Here is a 23,797-nt window from a genome sequence, read left to right on the forward strand (position 1 = left end):
CACATCCGTTTTTATACAAGACTATTAACTTGTTCACTGCCAAGAAAAATGTATACACTGGTTTAATACATCGCTCTGAATACAATTTACAGTTTGGGGCAATAGTCCCTAGTTTTATCAGTCTTTTGACAGCAAACGGAACTCAGCGCAGTCACTGAACGGTCTGATTTCTCACGTCTCCCGTTCATTTTGTGGATTTAAATGGACAGTTTGGTGTCTCTGACGGTCTCACCGAATAAGAATGTATATCAAGTTAACATGCATTCTTTAAACAGTATAAATAATATAATAGTATTAAGGAGGAGCTGCAGATCCCTGTCTTCTCGGTGATCTGACGATTCTGGCTACTGATTGGCAGCTTATATATAGAGAGCGATCTCTCTATATCTATCTATATATCCATGTATCTATAGATCTATCAATACAGTAATACACTGCCTGTAGTATTACATTCCACTCAGCTTCTTCAGCACTGATTGACAGCTCGTTCGGGCATGCGCGTTGGGTCTCGCTCGGCTTCCCTCTAGCAAAGCGTCATACTAGGACCACAGCTCCCGGCATGCCCCAGTGCGTGGCGTCACGTGAGCGCGCCGGGACGGAAGTGAAGCAAAGTCTGTGTGGACGACGGTGACACAGGGAAACTGGGCATAATGGAAGAGCTGGGAATTATCATAGAGAAGGGCACCGGCCAGGTACCGAGGGCAACAAGGGGTGTAGGCTGACGGCGGCTAATGAATAAATGACCCCAGCCAGGTTTAGGGAGGGCATTTAGTGGTTCATGCGATCCATGAGCCTGAATGGCCTATTGTAAAAGCCTCCATGTTTATATCTATCATTGTGTCAGTGATTCATTTAAAAACCAAATTATACGTTTTTAGAAACATTCTAAATTATATTTTATATATATATACTAACTAGACTAAAATATATACTAATATATATAAATATATTATACTAATAATACTCATTTTAACTAGTTATACATAGGTTATTGAGGCTGAATAATCAATAGCTGCATGTGCTGCCCACATCTTAGCGTGACGAGCTACACAAAGTCCTAAGTCTCACTCATGGAGTTGCCTCACTGAATTTGGTTCTTGTTTCTTTCAAAGGAAGACGCTCCATCCCTGGTCCCATCCCGGCCACTGACCGGACTTTCGTTTCTGGGACCAGAACCGGAGGATCTGGAAGATTTATACAGTCGCTATAAGGTACGGAGACGGCAACATCGACGAATCGATGCAAAATGCGTGTGGGGGAAGAGTAAAAAGAGAGCGCCTGGTCGAAGGACGCCGGTGTTCGTAGTAATAGCGTCTTGGGATGCTATTATTTATCCCGTTCTGATGGTTTGTTTTCCTTTCTGTGCCGCAGAAACTGCAGCAGGAACTGGAGTTTCTGGAGGTTCAGGAAGAATATATAAAGGACGAGCAGAAGAACCTCAAGAAGGAATTCCTCCATGCGCAGGAGGAGGTGAAACGCATTCAGAGCATCCCACTGGTCATCGGACAGTTCCTGGAGGCGGTGGATCAGAACACGGCTATTGTGGGCTCGACTACCGGTACTGCGTGTTACTACACTGGGGGGGGTCTCTATATGCCTGCCGCACCTAGGAAGTTCTTGCCCCTTAATAATAGTCTTCAGAGACAGGCTGGATCCTCTTAACAGCGACAAACCTGTTTTCATACTTTGAACTTACAGTATAACTCGGTTGTTAAGTCTATCCTGCCTGATTCGTCTCCCTTTTTAGGATCCAATTACTACGTCCGGATATTGAGCACCATTGATCGCGAGCTTCTGAAGCCCAACGCCTCGGTCGCTCTTCACAAGCACAGCAATGCTTTGGTCGACGTGCTTCCACCTGAGGCGGACAGCAGCATCATGATGCTGACATCAGGTAACTGCTCCGTATATCCGTTATATCGGACACAGTCTCTAAATCGTTCGTAAAATGTTTCCCAATCAAGCCATACTCTCCTTGTGACAAATCCATTTAGTTTTTCTTATGATGGCGCAGAACACACAAGCACCAGGACGAGCTACTTAAATCACTTTTTGTTTCTTCAGTTTGGAAGAAAATAGTAATGCCCCAGCAATGACTTTGTATTCATGCCTTTATTACTTAGATCAGAAGCCCGATGTGCTCTATTCAGATATTGGAGGAATGGACATTCAGAAGCAAGAAGTGAGGGAGGCTGTTGAGCTCCCGCTGACGCATTTTGAGCTCTATAAACAGGTGTGTGATTTAGGAATGACAATTCAACACTCTTTGTTGCTCATATCTCGCCCCTAGAGTGAATATCTAGTTATCTTGGTTTATATCTTGGCTGGCACGTATGGAACAGAGCATAGGTTTGTGGAAATCTATCAGTAAGATGACCTCTTGCTCTCTTTGCAGATTGGTATTGACCCTCCCCGAGGGGTACTGATGTATGGACCCCCAGGATGTGGCAAAACTATGTTGGCCAAAGCCGTAGCTCATCATACCACAGGTGAGCGAGGATTTGTGAATAAAGCGATTGGTCTGGTCATTCAGCGTTCTCTAAATCATGGGAAAATGGCCAACTGTAGTTACGTAGAATGGGACTCCTGTCAGCGCCTTGATATCTCACCATTTGCCTTACAGCTGCATTTATCCGCGTGGTGGGATCCGAGTTTGTCCAGAAGTACCTCGGCGAGGGACCACGTATGGTCAGAGATGTTTTCCGGCTTGCCAAAGAGAACGCTCCCGCTATCATTTTTATTGATGAAATAGACGCTATCGCCACAAAGAGGTTTGACGCGCAAACCGGAGGTGAGCAGCCATGAACGCCTCGCAATAGTATCTTCCCTTTAGATGAAGAATTATCTATACATTCGTGAACGTTGGCATTGGGAAGATAACGACCCCTCATGTTTCTACGTTAATTATAGACACATTTTTGGTTGCACAAAGCCCTTTAATGAAATCTTTAATGATTTGTCCATCTGTGCAGCTGACCGTGAGGTGCAGAGAATTCTGCTGGAGCTTCTCAACCAGATGGACGGCTTTGATCAGAACGTGAACGTAAAGGTGAGTATACCCTTACGGTTCACGTCTGCCACTCAGTAGCTATGCGAGTCCCTTCTGTAGTTCTGTATGTCCAGAAGCTAAGGTCTCTCCTGCTCTGGCAGATTATTCATTATCTGTATAGATTATTAATAACAATAATAATATTATCATCACTCCTGACCAGGTGATCATGGCAACCAACAGAGCAGACACTTTGGATCCAGCTCTTCTACGTCCTGGGCGTCTAGACCGTAAAATAGAGTTCCCTCTGCCTGATCGCAGACAGAAACGCCTAATCTTTTCCACCATTACGAGCAAGATGAACTTGTCTGAAGAAGTTGACCTGGAAGATTGTATCCTTTGGATTGTTATTTGTTCTGCGGACACTTGAGTTTCAGTACGGTAGTCTGCAGATGAAGTAGCCGACTCTTTTAGAATAGCTTGCATTAGTAATCATGTTAGAAGGTGGCTTTCAATGGGCCTGAAGACTTCTCTGGGATTCTTGTGCACGATCCTCGGTGTGGTGGCAAATCAGTACGTGTCGGAATGGCGTCATCATGCACGCATGATGATGTCCAATAGCTGTCATGGGTGATACCAACGCGTGTACACAGCTGGTATGGAATGTTAGCTACAGATGCTAAGAAAGCGATGGTAGTCTGGTCCTGATGGGCCGGGTTTTAAGTTAGGAAAGGATCGATTTCTGGAAACCCTTCGTTTGTTGAACGCCTTGACTCCCTTTTCAGTTGTTGCCCGTCCTGATAAGATATCTGGAGCAGACATTAACTCCATCTGTCAAGAGGTTGGTACTGTTTATTGCCTTTTGTAAAGTGAAACATAAGCTTACACAAGATATCAGATGACCTGATGGGAAGTACAAGCGTAAACACCTGAAAAAGTACCTTTGTGGGAACTCTGTTAATATAGAAAGCTGTTTTTTTCACCCTAGTAACCAGTGGAGCGTTTCCAGGTTGGGCCATTCCATTGGTGGCACTGCTTTCAAACTAGAAGCACCTCTTATACGTAATTGCCATAGTAATGGTGTTTCTTATCAGAAGCTCTATTTTCTTGACGAGCTGTGGCTTTGTCTTTGGAAACCTGAACTAATTCTGTGCACATCTGTAAACCTTCCCGTGTTTTAGCTTCAACTCCTGCTTTTCTTCCCGTAGGGTGGAATGCTGGCTGTCAGGGAGAACCGATATATCGTTCTGGCCAAGGACTTTGAAAAAGCCTATAAAACGGTCATCAAGAAAGACGAACAGGAGCACGAGTTCTACAAGTAATCGCTGGTTGGTCGTCAACGCAATGTGTTGTCCTTTTGACTGGCCGTCCCATCCCCCGCTTGTGACTGCCGCAGCATGTATTATCTCACCTTGTTATAGTTTTGATGCAACGTTCAATAAAAGTTTTCTCATCGACTTCTGTGTTTTTGTGTAATTCTTGTTCTAATAGAAGCAATTCTTAAGCTTCCCTCTTTATTACATGGGATAGTCCAGTTTCTTTCTTTACCTGCTAGAATCATGAAGTGGATGTGCGAAAGGAAACTTTAGTTCCCATCCTAATAGAGGGTTCTAAGGGACCTCCGACGTTTGTGGTTTCCGTATGAAAATATTCGGTACCCCAGAGGCTCTCGATAAAAGTGGCTGACGGTCCAAAACTCTGCGTAGCCGTTTAGTTCGTTAGGGACGTTGTTATTAAGCAGCGGATCTGCCTTGCCCACACAGCTCTTCAAACCGGGTACATCTGTTCTCTTTGTGATTGGAATACTGGAACAAAGAAGAAAAACTGTGCAGTCGCAACAAATAACGCTGAATCGGCTGTCAAGATACAAAAAAAAATCGGTTCTTTCCTGAAAGAAGAAAAACTACTTGTGTCGGTTCTATTGTCAACTCGGTAAAAGCGGCGGTTCAGTCCCGGGAATCTGAATTACGAACGTATCCGTTTTTATTTCTGGAGTTCCAGCCCACGCACCATGTAATGGCGAGAAGGAACATCCTGCTTCTACTCTTAGTTCATCGGCTTGTTCCTTGTGTCTCCCGTGAATCGGCCGTTCTCAAAGAATTGCGTTAGGATTTGTGAAGAGTGGGAGACCAAATTAAAACTCAAGGCGTCTGTGATTCTTAAGGACAGGTTAATCAAACAGTGGTAGTACTCTTGGAAATTCATCTCATCCGTGACTTTGGTGCAAGACTTTGAAAGCCCAGTTGGGACTGTTTTGGTGTGCTGTCATGCTTTATCTGATATAAATATCCGCCTACGGATACCTAGTCACGGCCTAGATCACACTCCTATGCCAAGCTGAACTTATGAGCGGAGTCATCGTTGAAGTCAACAAGGTCTCCGTTTACCATAGACGTGTCCTTAGGTGAAGAGTGACCACAGAGACGTTTAAACCGCTGTCTGCATCAACTGAGATCCTAACACGAGATGTAAACCTAGAGCCGGTTTCCCTTGTTTGCTACTAGTACCAGAAAGGAAAGAAAAGGAGGATTTTTACGGTATAGGATTCGGTGCCGGGGGACTTGTATCCCAACGCCAGGAACCATAGCATCAAAAAAAGTAATGGACATCCGTAACAGAAGGATAATCTAAATGGATTTCGTCTAAAAGCCATGTGTCCAACAGACCAGATTAGATTAAATTACCAAAAAAAACACACCGTGAAAAGCCGTAGGCAGCCTTCTGCTGCTTGTCTGAAAAAGCGTTACTTTTCAACAAAGATTGACCTAAAACCCGTAGAACCCAACAAATCCACGCATGGAATAAGATTTAAGAGTCTAGTCTGCACCGTTAGATATCCTCAAACCAACAGTGTTCTAGAATTTTAGTGACTACTTAAGGTTCTAGTCTTGTTTTATTTAGCTATTTCAAGCTATGGTCAGCCCCCTATTAAACATGGCCGACTACCTAATTTTTAACCGAATCCATAATTTACAGCTTACAAAATTCATTAGAAAAAGGGCCGCAGCCTTTTAAGGAATCTTCATTTTTTTCCGCTGGTCTAATACAAAAAGTCTACGGACACAAAATACATTTTCTCGAAAACTTTTAAAATGTAATGATTTCCAGTGAATTAAGTAAGCACAATCTAAATTAAAGGAAATCGATGTTACTTGCCGTATCGGAGCCCTAGAGAACATTGTTCCGCTGAACAGTCCACAGGCGGCAGATCACGGAAGAAACATCTGTTCAAGGACATAGTTTAGAATCACAGGCGCTACCTCGATGGCCCTACCAGTCCCTTGGCGCTGCCTTTGCATCTCAAAACACTTGTATTGTTTGGCTTGAATGATTCCTGGCTTTTGAGCCAAGTAGAATCTCCAGTAGAAGATTCCAAATACAACATAGAACGTTCGGACTTTGTAGAAGCGGAAAGCTGTGGAGTCGATGGGCTGGTTTCAGCGGCCATTTCTACAAGGGATAAAAGAACTTGAGAACCAACCTTAGAATTCTTAAGTATCTCAATCCCATAAACCATTGTTTAAAGTGTTCGACCAAAGCCAGATTCTTAGGGTTCAGAGTAAAGAAGGGTCTTAAAATGTTACCGTTCAGCAAAGGTCGGTGGTGGGCTTCCATCACCACCTTATGGATACATATGATAGACAATCCTACACTGCCCCATAGATTAAACCCTCGCACTTCCGCCTTGACCTGCTGGAGATCTTCTTTAAGTTTTAATAATTGTCTCCATCAAAAAAAACAGACAGGAGCACCCATTTTTGTTAACGTCAGAAAGGACGACTTTTGTGACATCTCAAGTCCCCCGTTGGCGCCTGTTTGTCAGATACTGTATCTTTTTATACGAGTTGTCCATTAAATGTAGGTGTTTCCACACAGCCCGGCAGCTGTGGCTCCGAATTCACAGCTAATTAAAATAGTCGGGAGATAAATGGCTAATCTCTCCCTCTAATCAGATGGTTAATGGAAACTCAACACCGCTCCTATTGTGTATGTCCGAATTCAATTAATTCATTTTTCTTCAGGAACACGATCCTTGTATGTGTAATAAAAAGCACATTGTTTGCTTGGTAAACTAAGCAGGTACCAATCGCTTGGATACATGGGTTGCCAGGAATGGTTGTACCCCCGCCAGCTTGGCGCTTTGTTAACTATATAGGGCATGTGCCAACTATATAGGGCATGTGCCAACTATATACCTTCATGCATGTCTGTTTGAAACATGTATGGATCAAAAGTGTTGCACATAGTTAAACAACCCTATCTTAATCAGTGATACTTATACTGTGTTACCATTTATTACCAGTCTTGGCATTGTGGGCACACATGATAATTAACCCCCTCTAAAGACTTCTTCTTTACGGTATCTTTTGAAAGTTTGATGACCAGTTTCAAAGTTTGATGAATATAGAAAACTCACATTTCATTTGCGAGTGACATATGTTTTATCAGGTAGCATTACAAATTATTATTTCTTAAAAATATATACATAAAAAGCAATTGTTATTTCGAAATCACAGAGAAAAAGCTAAAATGAGCAGGATATGGGTGCTAGTGGGAAGGGCTAGGATCAGGTACCACCCACGCGGTTCTCAGCAAGTGCCTTGGCTGACTAATAAGAACTCCTAGCTTGCCCCATGCTATTGACAATCATGCTGTACCCACGCGTTGAGCGATATCCTATCTGAGGACAAGCTTCAGCAGGCTGGGGAGAAAAGAATTCTAAAACAAATCCAGATGAGAAGCTTTATGTGACGGCTGTGACATTTATCTACGATGATAAGGAAGAGAATGTTACTCTGCACAGCCTGGGGCAGAAATAAAGGTAATAGAATTAAAAAATGATTGTTTTGATTTTTGTTGATCGCTTCCCATTTATTCTAGCCCTTGGGCTGCGGCAAGACATGGATTATGGGAAAAAAAAACACATTTTTATGAAATTAAAGAATCAAAAATGAATTGTATATTTTGATACATACTATAAAAACTGTAGAAACTATAAGAGAATTCATTAAAAGCTAGAAAACTATAGTAATGTATAGTATGAAAATTATAGGATTTCCAAATTATTGTTTTCCTGTTTAACCCTTCATTTGTTTTATGTAATGTGTTGATTTATAACTTTTGTTACATACTGTAAATCAATACATAAATTAACTTTAATAGGTTTGGTGCATAGGATACCCTACTCTTAATTTCCAGATGTGTTTTCTTGTTACACATAAGTTTGTCGGGCTTTCCTAATCACACTTTTAAATGCAGAGAATGTTAATAGTTTAATTATACGATAATAAAAGAAATTTGAGTGAGGGGTTGACAGCCTGTGTTTTTAGAGGGGATGGCAAACTATAATACCCACATGGGGATTGTGAGATTTGTAGTTCTTCCACATGATAATGATTATAGGAGGGTAAGGGAGTTAAGATGTGAGTCTGCATGTATTTATGTCTAGTAGAGTGAATGTGTATATGTAAGTGTGTATGTGCTTGTTAGAGGGTGTGTGTGTTAGCATGAGTGTGTATGTGTAAGTGTGTGTAAGCATGAGTGTTTATGTTTGTGTGTTAGCATGAGTGTGTGTGTGTGTGTGTGTAAGTGTGGGTCAAAGGGGGTGAGTTAGTGTGTAAGTGTGTGTTAGAGGGTGTGTGTTAGCATGAGTGTGTATGTGTAAGTGTGTATGTATCTATTAATATTAATCATAAATATTTGTAGTGACGGACCCCCAAATGAGCCCTATTTTTAAAGTTAGAACCTCTAAGTTGGAAGTAATTGTAACAACGTAACATCTTAGATATTCCGCTCCAATAAAATCAGATTATGGGGATTTCTAGGTAAATCATCTTAGAGGCAAATGTAATATAATACTTAGAACGTCCAAGTTTATTTAATTCCATCATTTCACATTACTTTGCAGGGCTCATTAAATTCAGGAGCCTTATGTCGATCCCATGCATGATTAATACCCTCACTGTATTGGCCTCTACCACTTCTGCTGGGAGACTGTTCCACCTATCTACCACCCTCTCAATAAAGTAAAACAATCTTATGTTACATCTAATTAAAACATGGCCCGTTATTGCCACTAGATTACATTGTGACACACACACAGAAGGGTCTCCATAAACCCGATACTCAGAGACACGGGAAGCATGTTCTGGTACACTGACTGCATCTCTTGACCGGTCACCTTTGCGATGGAACGCAGGAACCCGATTGGATAAAAATTACAAAAGATAGATGGTGCAGGTGATTTTATAATGGGGCTGGGAGGTCGGAAGGAGGGATAATGAAAATAGGGACAAAAAGAGAAAGAAAAGCAAACAGGCAAAGGGCTTAAAAGGGAGGGGACGAGATATTGAGAGTGAAACAGAAGGGGGTTAACCCCATTAACCCTATTAACCCCATGCATTGGGAAGTTGTTGCTGTAGCTGGAAAGAAAACCTACTAGGGAGAGGAGAGAAAATGAGAAAGAAAACACATGCAATTATCCCGAGATGTAAAGAGAAAACTCTACAGGCTGGGAAGCAAATGGGAAGGGGGGGGTGGGGAGCTGTCAGGAGAAGTGATAAAAGGAGGAGAGGCGGGGAGTGAGAAGGAAAAGTAGGATGAGAGGAGAGAGGAGGACGTAGTGTGTGAGAGCAACTGTGCCTAGTGTGTCGGGGTCCATGCTTTAATGACACAAGTCACCAGACGCGGGGACTCCTGGCCCCCGAGGGCCACAGAGGAGGCATTGTGATGATCTGGACATTTGGGAGAGGAGCTAATTACCCTACCGTTCTAAAGGAGGGGGCAAAAACAATGCAAGCGCCCCACATCCCAACCCTGTGACACAGAGCCAACAATCGCTAGCACAGGTAAGAGCGCCAATGATTAACTCTTTAACTCCAGGCACAATGCATTCTTTCCAGTTCCTACAGTAACACCTCTCCGGCACCAACTGGGTTAAAACTTTCTTTAGTTCTTTTATTTGCCAAGGCCAGGGCAAAAATGATGCTGCAGCACCCAACGGTGCCGAGTTTGTGCCAATGGACAGGGTTTTCTGCGCTGGTTGGGACTGGGGTAGCCTAAAACTAACCTGATTGAAACTGTCATAAAGAAAGAAGACATGCGCTTGTGATACCCTCCATATTTTTTTGGGTTAAAAAATAACTGAAATAGTCGCCATTTGTTGAGGACGGGGGTTTTAGGGGCAGATTCTGTCCTATGTACTTTGAGCAGGTCACTCAAAGCTTTTTTTCCCTGTGGCTCTCCTGTGAGATCTCCTTGTAGACTGTAAGCTCTTGCACCCAGTGAACTATATCCCTCCAGGTGTAATTTGCATTGTTACTGTGTCTCCTTACTCGCATGTGGATACAAAAGAGTTAACGGGCCATATCCTCTATCATAGCTTTACTGAATTATCTCTTTTGCGGCAGCAGAGGACGCCATACGTCTGGGTTCTCTTAAAGGGACATTAACACATAAAGGCCTTTGAGAGGCGATGGCTACCTCTCTGGCAATTAAAGAGTTAATGCATGAGTCGTCGATTACGACGACATACCGTATACAGTAATTGGGGATAAACTGGTTAGGGTTATCGGATTTACCCTTCCAAACAGGATATTTATTTCAAAAAAATGGCAGAATATTCTGTTTTTAAAAAAAATATGTATTATTTGTTAACCCTTTATTAACAGAATTAGAGAATTCTCCAGATAACTTTTTATTTTTTTAATTTGTAATTTTTCTTTTTTTTGACCCTTGTCCCCTAAGGGCTAGAGGAAGACTTTATTACCTTTCTAATTAATTCAATTAAAGGCATATGGTAGGAAAGAGTTAATTAAATTGTGCACATTTAAGAGATACCACGGTATCTAAAATGTATTATTAGGGATGCGTGATTGTAAAAAGTTTGTAGCAGACTATTGCCCCGCTCCACATTCAAGGGTAGATAACTCCAGGTGCTTGAGATATAAAATGTTTAATACACCCAAGATGCTGCCCCTTCAAGTAGTTTTTCTTTAGGGTTTTTTTTTTCTTGAAAGCAAAAAAATTGCAAAATACTCTTGGTGCAACTAAGTCCTCAGTGAAACGAATATCTGTTACCATTGAAACTTTATATAATTTATATTTATATATATTTTATATTTATATATGTATTTATATTTTATATATATATTTTTTATATTTATATTTTATATATTTATATATATATATATATATATATATATAGATAGATAGATAGATATTTATATTCTATATACTAATATTTTATATTTTTATATATATTATTTTAATATATATTTTATATATTATATATTAATATTTTATATTTATATATTCTTTAAAATAATTTTTTTTTGACTACTTACCGGGGCAGATTCGGTTCAGTAGTGTGCCATTGGGCGGCCGCTGGCCTTAAAGTGCCAAGGCCTCTTAGTCATCCCCAGTCTGGCCCTAAATGTATCTAAGTCTTTTCTAGATAAGGAATAACATACATGCCCCGTTAACCCTTCTGAGGCCAGAATGGCACGTAAAGGTCTAGCACAGAATGATTAATAGCTATATGTTTACAGCGAAGCCTCATTTTGCGCATGATAATTAAATCGGAAAATCTCGACCACTGCTGGGCATATTATAAGGAAGCTATTAATAAATCCTTAGGCTGCTCTGACATGGGTAAAACCCGTAATAAATACACTTTGCCCGCAGGGGAAATTCACTGAAGGTGTTTTAATAAAATATCGTGGGGGGAAAACAAGGCATGAACAGGAACCGTCAAAGACAATGTGTGTGGCTTGGGTTTCATGTTCTGATGTCAGAAAAGGGAAATGTCTACTAAGACAAGAGTCGGAAGCAAATGCGTAAGACAACGTGTTAAAGCCTCCTGCATGTTGCGGAAAGGGGGTCTCTCTTTTTTGTGGACCGTTAGCAGTGCCAGCAGCAAAAGGTCCATTTCTGCATTAAAAAAGCCCTTGGTGGCCCTTGGACCTGGGGACCCCCCTTACACTGCAAGGGCCTACCTGAGAGAAAAAGGAAAGCGAGTGAGAAGCGAAAAGCAGAATGAGGAGAAGACAGGAAAATACAAGGGGAGAGAGAAAGACAGACAGGAAGCTGCTGGAAGGGGAGAGAAGGGCAGGCAGGAAGTTACAAGGAGGGAAGTGAATGGCAAGAAGGAAGCTGCATACGGGAAGAAAAGGGCAAGAAGAAAATAAAAGAGAGGAGAAACAATGGAAAAGAGGAGAAAGAAAGACAATCATGAAGCTCTAAGAAAGAGGTCGAAGGACAGACAGGAAGTAACAGAAGGGAGGACAGGAAATGACAGACAGGAAGCTGTATGGATGATAATAGGATAAATCAGACATTATATGGAGGAGTAGGACAGAAAAACAACAAAAATATAATACAGGCAGTGAATACATGTAAATTATATTGTACAGACATCTAATTAATAATAATAAGCCGGCCCAAAAAATCATATAATATCAATCATCTGCCTCAGATGTCATCATTGTAATATTCGGAGCACCGGGAGGACTCGAGGGAAGATGCTGAAGAGCGCCGGGGGCTCATGAGTAGGTGGGCGTTTGCGTTAAGACTCCAGGTAACTAAAATTAAAGATTTAAGAGGACACATGACGTATTGTTGGTGTAGCCTCGATCCACCCGGGGAGGCGTTCTGCGTCTCGGAGGACAGACGCGTTTTACAAGCAACCTTGATTTTTTTTTAATGTTATCAACGTATCCTTGGAAAGTCCAAAGACTCTTACGTTGTTCCTATAAAGTAACGTAAACGCTCTCCTCCAGCCGGCCCTCCGACGTCATGGATAGAGAAGAGACCGGCGAAATAAAGAGACGGGCAAGTGTCCGTCCGATACGCTTCTGGTATTCATAAATAAGCCTTTTTTTAGATTAACAGGGGCAAAAAAGTAAAGCAGGGGTATATTTTCTTCTGCAGGACAATTAGTAATATGGAATCATGGAATTTGAAGGCAGATCGGCCCCGTTCGGCCCCCATCTACTCCCCTGCTGTAAAGACTCAAACCTTAATCAGTCATTGGTTTCGTCTTAGAGTCAGGAGCCGTATGTCTATCCCATGCATGTTTAATCCCCTCACTGTATTACCCTCTACCACCTCTGCTGGGAGACTGTCCCACTTACCTACCGCCCACTCAGTAAAGTAAAACTTCCTTGTGTTACATCTAAGTCTCTGAACCTCTAGTTTTAGATGATGTCTTATAAAAGTCTTCTCTGTCGTAATCGAATGAGTCTGCCGTTGGACTTATTGCTCAACCGTAGACGCAAAGGGTAAAGCGCAGCGTCCCGAGGCTGAAACATCCGGACATGTGGAGACATTTCGCTGACATTCCCGTTACAGGCAAAAGCGCATCGCGCTATAAACCCATAAATAGTAATCTGTTATTGCCAAGGTTAACCCGTACCGTGCCAAAGAGGGTTGAGCTAGACAATGCCCATCCCTCTGGCATTTACAATGTATCCATGTATACTGCAGGTCTTTCCTGCAGAGGGGGGGAATTACTAATGGACCAATGATCCGACTCCCGAAACAGACGGGAGATTAATGAAAGAAACCTTAGCCTATGAATGCCTGGGGAAAAGCTGTAATGGTTAACCCTTTGGAGTCTGGCAGAGTGTTCCACGATAAATGTTAAGACTGTTATACGCCTGGGACTGACCATGGGAACGTTATGGTGTTTCGTGGTTTTATCAGCGACAAGGTCAGTGGAAAAACTTCCATGCTTCAGAGAGGCCGGGACACCCCGTGTCTTCAGCGAAGGGTTAACGAGAATGCGGGGAGGGTAGGTAGTGGGTGATACGGCATGGGGAGATATTGGCGTAAGTGGAATTCATTTTCAGGGCAATGTCGTAGTGGAGAGTGCAGACTGCAGAGGGTGTGTGTGGAGAGGGTCCCCGGGGGGGCCATCGGGACCCCTATGTCTTCCAATGCCTCAGGGAGTCTAAGAAAAAAATATGTTTGCAGAGGGCGGGTAAGAAGTCACAAGGGTACAAACCAAACACAAGACACTTTCCATTCCGCCTTCCATTGTCTTCTTCACGCCACACTCGGCGCTGATGGATTTTCGCACTGGGTCACTTTAACTGTTTATCCAGTAACAATCAGCCTCTGCTTTAACCCCTGCCTCCCCGGAAAGAAGGGGATATTTTAGGGTCGATGATACGACGGAGCGGTGTGTAAAGGGAGAGGTTAATTGCTCAAAAAGAAATGCATGGGGAGTAGAGAAACAGATGGTGCATCAAATTCGGAAACACTCTCAGCAGCTGTTGCAGGAGATACGGTAACGTCGGCGGCGGCGTACCTGTTTCACGGGCTAATTGAGGTTAGGATTGAGTTACTTACTGGACTGAGCTTCCTTTCAGGGGATCCTGAATACATACCTCCGAGTGTCCCTGTTTAGTTTGGCCAGTCCCTATCCCCGATGCCCCTCTTTTCTAGAAGCTGACAATGTTTGTTGAGTATGAGGGTATCATGGGGTTCTACGGCCCTAAAAGCCCCGATAGTATGTCCTTCTTCAGCTGTTTGAAATGTCGGGCTATATATTACTATACATTAGCATTATGTACTAAAGATGTATGCAGGGTAACGCATCACTGCATTATACCATGCCACAAGCGGCCCCAGTTGAACAGGAAATCCTGTTGCTCTCTATTGAGGAACTTAATATTTTGGAGTTACTTGTGGACTATAAACAATTTCTCAAATTTAACCCTTTGGTGCCGCTTGCTGCTGGCAAACTGAAAGATGCTAACCCGTATTCTAGTCTCCGCAGACCTCTCTGGACATAAAGATGTAAATAAAAAAAGATACAATATATGTGTTTAATTGTCTGTGTTTTTCTGTGTGTTTCTGTTTGATACATTGCTCTATTTGTTACGGGAAATACTCGTTGCTAAATATAAAAGCCGGTAACTATATATATATATTTTAGAAAGGTATTAGTCTTTCTGTGGCAGACGTGTCTGTTCTCACCATCCCATCTGGTGAGTCACAGGGGTTTCGTAAATAAACAGTCATATTTGGCAGGTTTAGAAAGTCAAGTACAGGAGGCAGATAAGAAGTGGGGCCAATATGAGGAAAGACGGGAGTGAGAGCAGTTATTTGAGCAGACATGCAGATTTTGGACGAGTATAAGGGAGATGAGAGGGTCCGATATGGGTAAAAAAAGGAGGCAGATGGGTGAATAAATGAAAAGGAGGTAAGAAGGGCAGATATAGTAAAACTAGGGAGGAAAAGTACATGGTCCAGGGCTGCATATAAGGAAACTGGGGGAAATACAGGGGTATTAGGGCAGGAAGGAGAACTATGAGAGGGGGAGACACAACAGGAATAAGCAAAGTTGTAATTCACTTTTAAGTTTAATTTGGGTCAAATAATAACCTCTGTCCGAGACTGTCTCTGCGTCTCAGGCACACGAGGAAAGTTGGCCCTTTTGTTACCAGGCAGACGACTTTTTCTTGTTAATTAAGTTCTTCCATTATGAAAGCGACCTGACAGTTTTATTTTACGACCCCCTTCCCAGTTTTCCTGCTAGGTAACTGACAATTAAGCCTATGCCTGTGAGACTTGCAAATTACCAGCAATGACACGACTTCATTAACGGCTTTGTCAAAAGAAGACATAATAATTCGAGTGTTTTATGATTTACCGCTTATGATGTCATTCACAGATAAAACACGGCGAGGAGGACCAGCGCGGCCGAGCAGAATACACGGCATTGGTCTGTGGACAAAGAATCTGACCTACAAGGCTGGGTTTCAGAAATTGTATCTAAAGAAAATTAGACAAAATTCTACATTTTCTTATTTCCAAGCATGCCCGAATTCCTTAAAGACGCTTTATTGCTTTTGGAATGTGAGGATGTGATGGGAATGCAGCATTTGGAACAAAAAGCCTTGTTCAGCATGGAGAATTTTCCATATGATTTTAACCAAAGATATTATTGGCACTCTTTCTATAATTAAGTTTTCTTCGGAATCATTTTCATTGTTTCCTGGGTTGGTCTACGGATCCGTAACCAACCAATGCTTATTATGAATGGATATTATTGGAATCATCTGTGCTCAATGGCACTGCATGGCTGTTAAAATTTGGAGATCCTGCTGGAGTTAAAGGACATTGATGGCAGCTTCTGATACTGGATCTCCTGGAATCCAAAGGGACCACTCCAAAGATCTTCGGTGTTTTTGACCAAAATGGATATCTTTTAGTTTGTTATGTTCTTGAAGACTTACAGGAGAAAATTGCTGTTTCTATAAAAGAACTAATACTCAGGAAAAGATAAACAATTCTCATAGGCTTAGTAACCATGGAAACTCTCAGGCAGCTACCATCTTTGAAGCCTCCAGAGTCTTGGTCACGCTCCTCTACCCCTAGCGCCAGGCGCCGGCGCTTCAAACTGAAGAAAGGTCAAAGGACGCCAGAGTCCGGAGGAAGAAGTGAAGTTGAGAGTTCAGGGAGAACATTAAAGCCCCCGGCTATTGAGGTGACTCCATCCAGCGAAGATGAGGCTTGGTCAAACTGCTCGACTCCCAGTGCTTCACCAAAGAGACGTCGGGGGCTTCTCAGGAAATGGCTTAAGAGAAGAGACGGGAAAAGCAGGTGAGCGTCATATAATTAATTATAATGTCTTCATAACAAACCAAAGAAAAACCATTTGCATTGGTGATGCACAAATGTATGTCCTACCACAGACTTGTATCTCCCAGGCCTAGCTATAGTTATAGCTTTATTGTTGTCATCCATCTCCAAGTTGGTCTGAATTCTCAGATATATAGAGATAATTACCCCCTTGGGTATTCACAGTTGTGAAATCTGGTGCAAGATTACTGGGGTGTTCATTCAAACCTAGCGTGACCCCCTGGCAATTGGAGCCAGGTGGAAGCCGATGGAAAGTCTAGAGAGTCGATGAGTTGAGATGAAAAAACCATCAGGTCAACTTGACTATTCATTTTGGAGGACCAACCCTGGTGAGTTTCTTCTGGGTTAAGGGCTATGTTGGCCCTTCCAAATCCATATTTGGGTTTGTGAGATTAATTTAAAGTTTTACCAGTCTATGCATGAAGTAAGTCCTCATTGACTAGGGACCTTTAGAAGCTCTCAATGGCACGTCCAATCTATTCACAAGTCTAAGGTGCTAAGTGACCCCAATCCGTTTATCCCCATATATAATCTGGTTTGGGCAAGTAATAGAAAACCCAGATATGAGAGATTTTGCCCTCACCTTGGGTCAACTCATTGACTATACAACCGAGTTTTGAACACTTTGTTTCCAGTGCCCGCATGTAAATGAAAGATTACAGAGTCCCAAAACTCTGCAGCTGCCCTTCATTGTGCGAAGCCCAGCCGGAATCTTTGATATATCCTTAAAATGTTGTGGGAGTCGACATTCCCAAACTGTTTTACAGATGTTTGAACGCAGTAATTAAGATATTAATTACCTTAAGACTATTTTGGCCACTTGGTGTCACTGCTTCCTACATGACCGGGAGCCGAGATGTCGATCCGACGCCTTTATGATTTGTTTCCTAATCAAATAACTTCTTATCGTCTTTTTATTATCTGTTATCTGACAATGTAAATTCAGATACACGATTAACAAAAAGGTTTTAGGGAATCTAGTCTTAAAATTCGATTACAGCTATAGCATGAAACAGGTTTCTCCTGGGAAAGTCGTATATTTTACAATGTTTTTGCTCTTTTTTGTGTTGTGCTTTGTGCCCATACCTCCCTGGCTTGTGAATTCAACATGCTTTTGTCTAAACCCCGTTTCCCAGGCTCCGAAAGATCAATGGAAGGCCAGTTTATTACCCTTCTTTATACTTATGTCATACCTCCCAAAAGCTAAGGAGAGTGATGTGGACCGTGGGATATTCCTTCTACCATTATGTATGTTCTTGTGTTTTTAAACTTGTACATGCTATTTTTTTACTATAAAGACAAGCCCACAATTACATTGGGCCAATAAAAACCCCCCCAAACATATGGTTTAATTAAAAGTGCAGCCATTAGAAGTCATCTTCTCTGGTGTATCTGCTTCTACGATCCCCTACGAACTGTGGAGTCTTGTTTGGTGACCACATGCGTCGGACAGGACTGTAATAATCGGCCCTCTCGGGATGGGTTAGCTCCAGTTGGACGGGGGTAACATGAAAGCTAAATACGGAGATTACCAACAATACTTTCATCAGATGTGTCGCTATCTAAAAATATCTGCTTTCTCGGCCATCATTTTATGATGTTCCTAAGAGAGCTTCCTGAGTTAGAACCCTTTGAAGAAATGAAGCAGGAAGCGATGACCCCAATGGATAAATATTTTTCTTTGTTTCCTGGAAAAAAGAAATGAAAGGAACATTATGGCTCTGAATTAAGCGACAATTTATAATTCTCAACTGTCCCAACTGGGTCATTCCCAGTTGGTTAATGGCGAAGAGGTTCTGTAGATTTAGTATGGAGATTTGGGCCATTTAAGGCTTTCCAGTCTTGGTGAATCTCCCGGTCTGGCGGTCTTCCCTAAGGTTAAGGGAGGGAGGTATCTTTCCACTTTGAGACCCATAAGGCTGTTCATCTGCCCTGAACCCCATACCAATCCAAAATTAGGCCATAACTTGCACAACGGTCCCAATTGTAACCCATACCGAGAAAGAGACACTTTTAAATCCCCCGATTAACATATAAAAAGGCCATTTTATTACAGAAAAATCTTGCATTTCCTGTTTAAATAATCACGTTCGTAGACTGCAGGCACTCTCACTGTCGAGCTTTGTCCCTTTTATGTCCTCATTTCTCCTGTGTCAGCTCAGACTGGAAATAAGTTGTTTATCTACATACTGGCTGAATGCCCACCGCTCCTGGAATCTGCCTGCGGTGGCAGTCCTAGCCCGATTCCCCTTCTCTTACCCTTTTGTAAATTCTTACCTTGAATATAGAAACACGGAGGGACCTGCCGAGGCTCCGTCTGCTCGTACAGGTCTCATCAATTAAAATCGATGAGGAAATCCTATTATTGGTCATTTTCGGCCGTATCCTGCCTTATTGTGCTATTTACACACATTATGAGCCAAACCCTATACGTGGCATCCTATACGTGGCGCCCTGTACGTGGCGCCCTGTACGTAGCGTCTTATACGTGGTGTCTTATACGTGGCGTCCTATACGTGGCACCCTGTACGTGGCATCCTATACGTGGCGCCCTGTACGTGGCGTCTTATACGCGGCACCCTGTACGTGGCATCCTATACGTGGCACCCTGTACGTGGCATCCTATACGTGGCGCCCATGGGGCATGACGTTCGGTCTTATGGAGGATGACGTCAAAGAACGTAGTTTTGCGCCTCTGAAAGTCAGGTTGCCACATAGTGACTTTCTCACCAAAACCTGAGTTGAGTTGGTAATTGAGTTAAAAACCATCTCCAACTCAACAGAACCGACTCGTCTCCACAAGAGGCACCTTGACTTGGAACTGATTAACCTCAATTAAGCCAACGGTCTAGATCGTCGACTCAACTGACAGACCAGACCATTGACTTTACTGACAAACGTTCTTACAAACATGACCCCCTTCTTCCATGTCCGACTCGACTGAGAGACTTGATGGCCAGCTTGGCGGTTGTCAAGTTCATCTCGACAGTAACAGGACTGCAATGGAGATGAACGCAACTTCAATTGAAGTGAAACACCTGGATATTGGAATCCAGGTGTTTCACTTCAATTGATGAGTTTGGGCTTTGCTGAGTCCTTTCAAGTTGACTTAAATCGCATACACCAAGCAATACTTATTCTTTAATATAGACACAGATGTGCCATAGGAGTGTTCTTCTGAGGTATGTGCTGAAGTCTCTTTACTTTTACTCTAGTCTTGGGGTCTCCAGGTCGCTACAGAACTGTATGATACCCGACATGGTATAAATCTCTGGGGTTCTGTAGTACCTTTTATGTATCAAGTGCACGGTCCCCCCCCCCCAAAAAAAAATGATCTACTTGGAAACTTTCAAGATGGCCCTAAATTTTAGGTTCATGGACCAATAGCTCTATCTCTTCTTCTTACCCCAATTTAGAAACACATGATGACGAATTGTCAAGTCATGGTTCCCACGAGGGCCAGACCAGAATTAGAGCTTATCGCCTTTTGTACAATGGAAAGTCACAAGTTTAATCCACATTTAAGAAGATTGAATTTCATTTTATTTACTTCCTCAATACTAATTTGGATTCATGACCACATGCGTTAAATAAGAACAGACATTCCCACCACCTCTTGAAAAATGATGTAATCCTGATACGGAAGTGAAGACTGATTCTCCAACTCTACTTTAGAGAAGAGAAGGGTTTCATCTGGTCTGAATGTTTCTGTTGCCCATCGTTACTCTTTTCTTTGATCCGGTCACGTCAGAATGGAACCATACGTTGTAAGGAAAAGATGAACTGACCTTCGGAAGTCCCAGAGGGTGACGGGTTATAGACCACGTTCCTCCTGCCTTTGTGTCACGGCTACCTTTCCGTAACTCAAAGGATTGAGAGTGGGCAGATTGTGTTACAGTTAGATCATCCTTATGAAACCTTGCCTAACTAGTGACTAAGAGATAACGTACACGTGTTAAGTGATAAGTGACCACAATCTCAAAGTTTCAGTTCTCCGGCTTCTCAAGTTTCTTTATTTATATATTTTTTTCTTTTGTGCATGTTTTTTTTTGTTGTTGTTGTTGTATTTCTATTTTTTTCTCCTTCTTAAATGTACTTTTTTAAAGTAAAATTTTTTGTTTCGGCCCTTAGTGAGTAAGATGTACTAAAGTGGAGGAACATTTCAGATTGTGATGTTCTTTTATAGAATGTATAATATACAGAGCTAGCTTTACTATGCTTTGATAAATCAGAGAAGAAACATCTTTCTCCTCTACAAATACTAATTTTCAGACTGAGAAACCGATGAAGAGGTTCCTTATGACAACATCCGAGCATTAAATTGAGACCTATATGTTACTGATTACTAGAAGAAGACCTTCTAAAGCGACTGGTTCGGTATGTGAGAGCCCATTAGAGTTTACAGTAGAAACTTTATCTCTGACAGTCTGACCATGTGTCTCTGTCCCTGTCCTTAGATAAACTTTATTATTAATTCATCGAGATCATTTTCTCTACGGCCAGGGTAGACCGTCCACCATTTTTTATGTTTTGGGAATTAAGTATTTTGTCTCTACAACCAGACTCGGACCGACCATCTGGCCACTGGCCGACAGTGCCATTCACTCACCCAACCTACAGCTCCACCGGCTGATTGGTTACTATGGTGTGCGACCACCAACATCAGGTGGTTGCTGGCCTTTGTGTCAGGGCCACCTCGTCATCGCCAATCCGGCCCTGTCTACAACACATAGACATTTTGGATGTGGTTGGCATTATGGTCACCAAGGTATAAGACGGCACCTTGATGGGTTTTTCTTTCCAGGTTTTGGGCATAAAAAGACCAGAACAGGGGTCGGTGAATCCAAATTGATCTCAATCAGCTTGGGCCAACCCAGGCCTTTGCCCCACATTGTTTGCCCCACTTTGCCATGTTCTAGCTCTTCTTTGTCGTCCATGAGTTTTAACTCGTTGTTCGGAAGGAATCCAGGGATCTTCGCGTCGCTTGACTGCGGAGAACAGGCGCTCAGTGCAAAAGCAACAGGTCATTAGAGGGATCTGGCACGTTCACAAGGGGAATGAAGCAATCTGCTTAGGGCAGCCTGCGGGGTATCTGCGGAAAGTATTTGCCTCCATATACGGCAGCGAGCGTCTCTCTGCCATGCTGGGTTCTGATACTGGTCGGGGTCTTTCAGGTCAGAACACAGATTGTACGGCTGCGACGAGATCCTTCGTCTACTTCTTAAGCCTTCTGGATCAGTTTATACAGAATGTAGGAGCCGAGCAGAACGTTTTGGGAGCCGAGAAGGGATTCATTCATTCGTTTAAGACGGCAAAGCTAGGCGGCGGTATTAAAATGTTGGGAGCCACAACAATCCTCTACTGTGTTACTGCCCCCAATAAAATGCACCGAGACACAGATCCTGGATGACCCTGTCCTTACACACCTGTCTGTGCTTTACTGCTCAGCGCAGTAAAAGGTGCAGAGAATTCTAGAACGGATGAAAAGTGATTTCATCCCAATATCAGCCAATGAATGTCCCTGCTGATCGGTATTGGTTGCCATGGTGACAAGGCTACTTACGCCTGATCCGTTACATAACCCTCAATGGTGCCCGTTTTGCACACTTCTGCTGGAATTGCCCACCTTTTACATTTCTAAATGTAAAATATAATAGAGGTTTTTAGAAATCGTTTAGAGATGCGGGACGTGGCCAGGAGGAGCTGGGGCGAGCCAGGCCTGGATTAGCGGCGCCGTACCCAGAGTCTCCGGGCTGAAACCCTGAGATGGGTTTTTGGAGGTGAAAGGGTTAAATGTCTGCACTTTCCAGAAGCCTGACATATAACCTGGCTGAGGGTAATCGGAGAGCACATTCAAAGTCTACGTATTGGAACGCGGTCACCGAGAACATACGGGACTGAAATATACCCCAAAAGGCAACATTTATCAGCAAAAAAAAACCCTTAAAAGTATTCAAAGTATTATGTGGGGTATTAATATACTTATTAAAGGGACTTAATAAAGGACAGGAGGGACGTTTATTCCAAAGGAGGAGAGAAGTTACAAGAGACCAGAATCTAACACTAGAGGGACAGAGGCTGAGATGGAACGGAAGGAAGTGGAACAGCCTCCCAGCAGAGGTGGTAGATGGTAATACAGAGAGGGGATTTAAACATGCATGGGATAGACATACGGCTCCTGAATCTAAGACGAGACCAACGACTGATTAAGGTTTGAGTCTTTACAGCAGATAAATATCATGCCTGGCAGAGGGATGTTTGCTTACGCTGGCCCAGGCTACAGGATATTAAATCTGAAATTCTTCAGTATTTCCTCCCCGTGAAATGTTGACATTTTGTTGGCACCGGAGCGTAACTTACAGTAATTTACTGCAATAAAAAGTGTTACAGGAAGAAAGGGCAGCAGACCCTTGGAACCAACAGCGATCCTCACCGGTCCACGCGTGCAAGACAGCGTCACGTAGTCCACGCTACGGCTGGTTTTATAGTTAAATTCATCGTTAGGCCAAAGTCACTTTTCTCCTGGATTAATTACCCCCACACCATCCTCCAGATCATGGGAAAACCCAGAGCCCGGTGTCGGAAGGGAATTAGGGTGGCTGCGGTCATCTCAATAATCTGCAATTTATTGCCCTGTCATCGTCTTGTACAGCGCTGCGGAATATGATGGCGCTATATAAACGTTTAATTCAAAATGATTAATTTATCCTTTTCTTTAAAAATGATTTTAATTTGTTGCCGCTTAACGAATAAAGGATAATAATAATAATAATAAAAAATAAAAATAAACTATTATTTTTAATTAAATCCATTTTAAGCAGCATTTTAATAAACTGCAATTCCCATGATCCTTTTTTCAGTAGGCATTTCTCATGTGTTTTTTGTAACTGTATCTTTGGTGCAAATATTCTGTTTTTTGATACATTTGATTTGAGTTTCGAAAGGGAAATACGTTTTGTTACATTGTATCTAATTTCCAGTTAACCGTTTGCATTCCGAAGCCCTCCTTCTAGGCTTAGTCCAAAAGCGGCCTCTCCACACCATCCAATTCGTGTTCCTCTTATGGAATAATCCCTGCAAAGCTGTCTATGAGTTTGCAGACCCCTGCAGCAGACTAGATCCCCCCCCCCCCCCCCGGGGTAGTTGTGACACATACAG

The 23,797-nt window shown here is 42.6% G+C and overlaps 1 protein-coding gene across 2 annotated transcripts; it reads left to right on the forward strand.

The window, feature by feature from the left end:
* The first annotated feature begins 650 nt into the window (after window positions 1-650).
* LOC149275028 (26S proteasome regulatory subunit 6B-like) lies at window positions 651-4,311 on the forward strand. 2 transcript variants are annotated; one of them, XM_089504982.1, is made up of 11 exons: window positions 651-692; window positions 1,113-1,211; window positions 1,372-1,558; window positions 1,748-1,894; window positions 2,124-2,233; window positions 2,396-2,489; window positions 2,624-2,791; window positions 2,973-3,049; window positions 3,213-3,381; window positions 3,775-3,830; window positions 4,198-4,311. In XM_089504982.1, exons 1-11 carry the CDS (start codon window positions 651-653, stop codon window positions 4,309-4,311), a joined length of 1,263 nt encoding a protein of 420 aa, XP_089361108.1. The 2 variants fall into 2 exon arrangements, with proteins under 2 accessions (XP_089361108.1, XP_089361109.1); XM_089504983.1 differs by having other exon boundaries at window positions 1,465-1,558.
* The last annotated feature ends 19,486 nt before the right edge of the window (window positions 4,312-23,797 follow it).

Source organism: Sceloporus occidentalis, unplaced genomic scaffold, assembly GCF_023333645.1.
Source record: "Sceloporus occidentalis isolate IW3139 unplaced genomic scaffold, rSceOcc1.0.p SCAF_302, whole genome shotgun sequence".
NCBI lineage: Eukaryota > Metazoa > Chordata > Lepidosauria > Squamata > Phrynosomatidae > Sceloporus > Sceloporus occidentalis.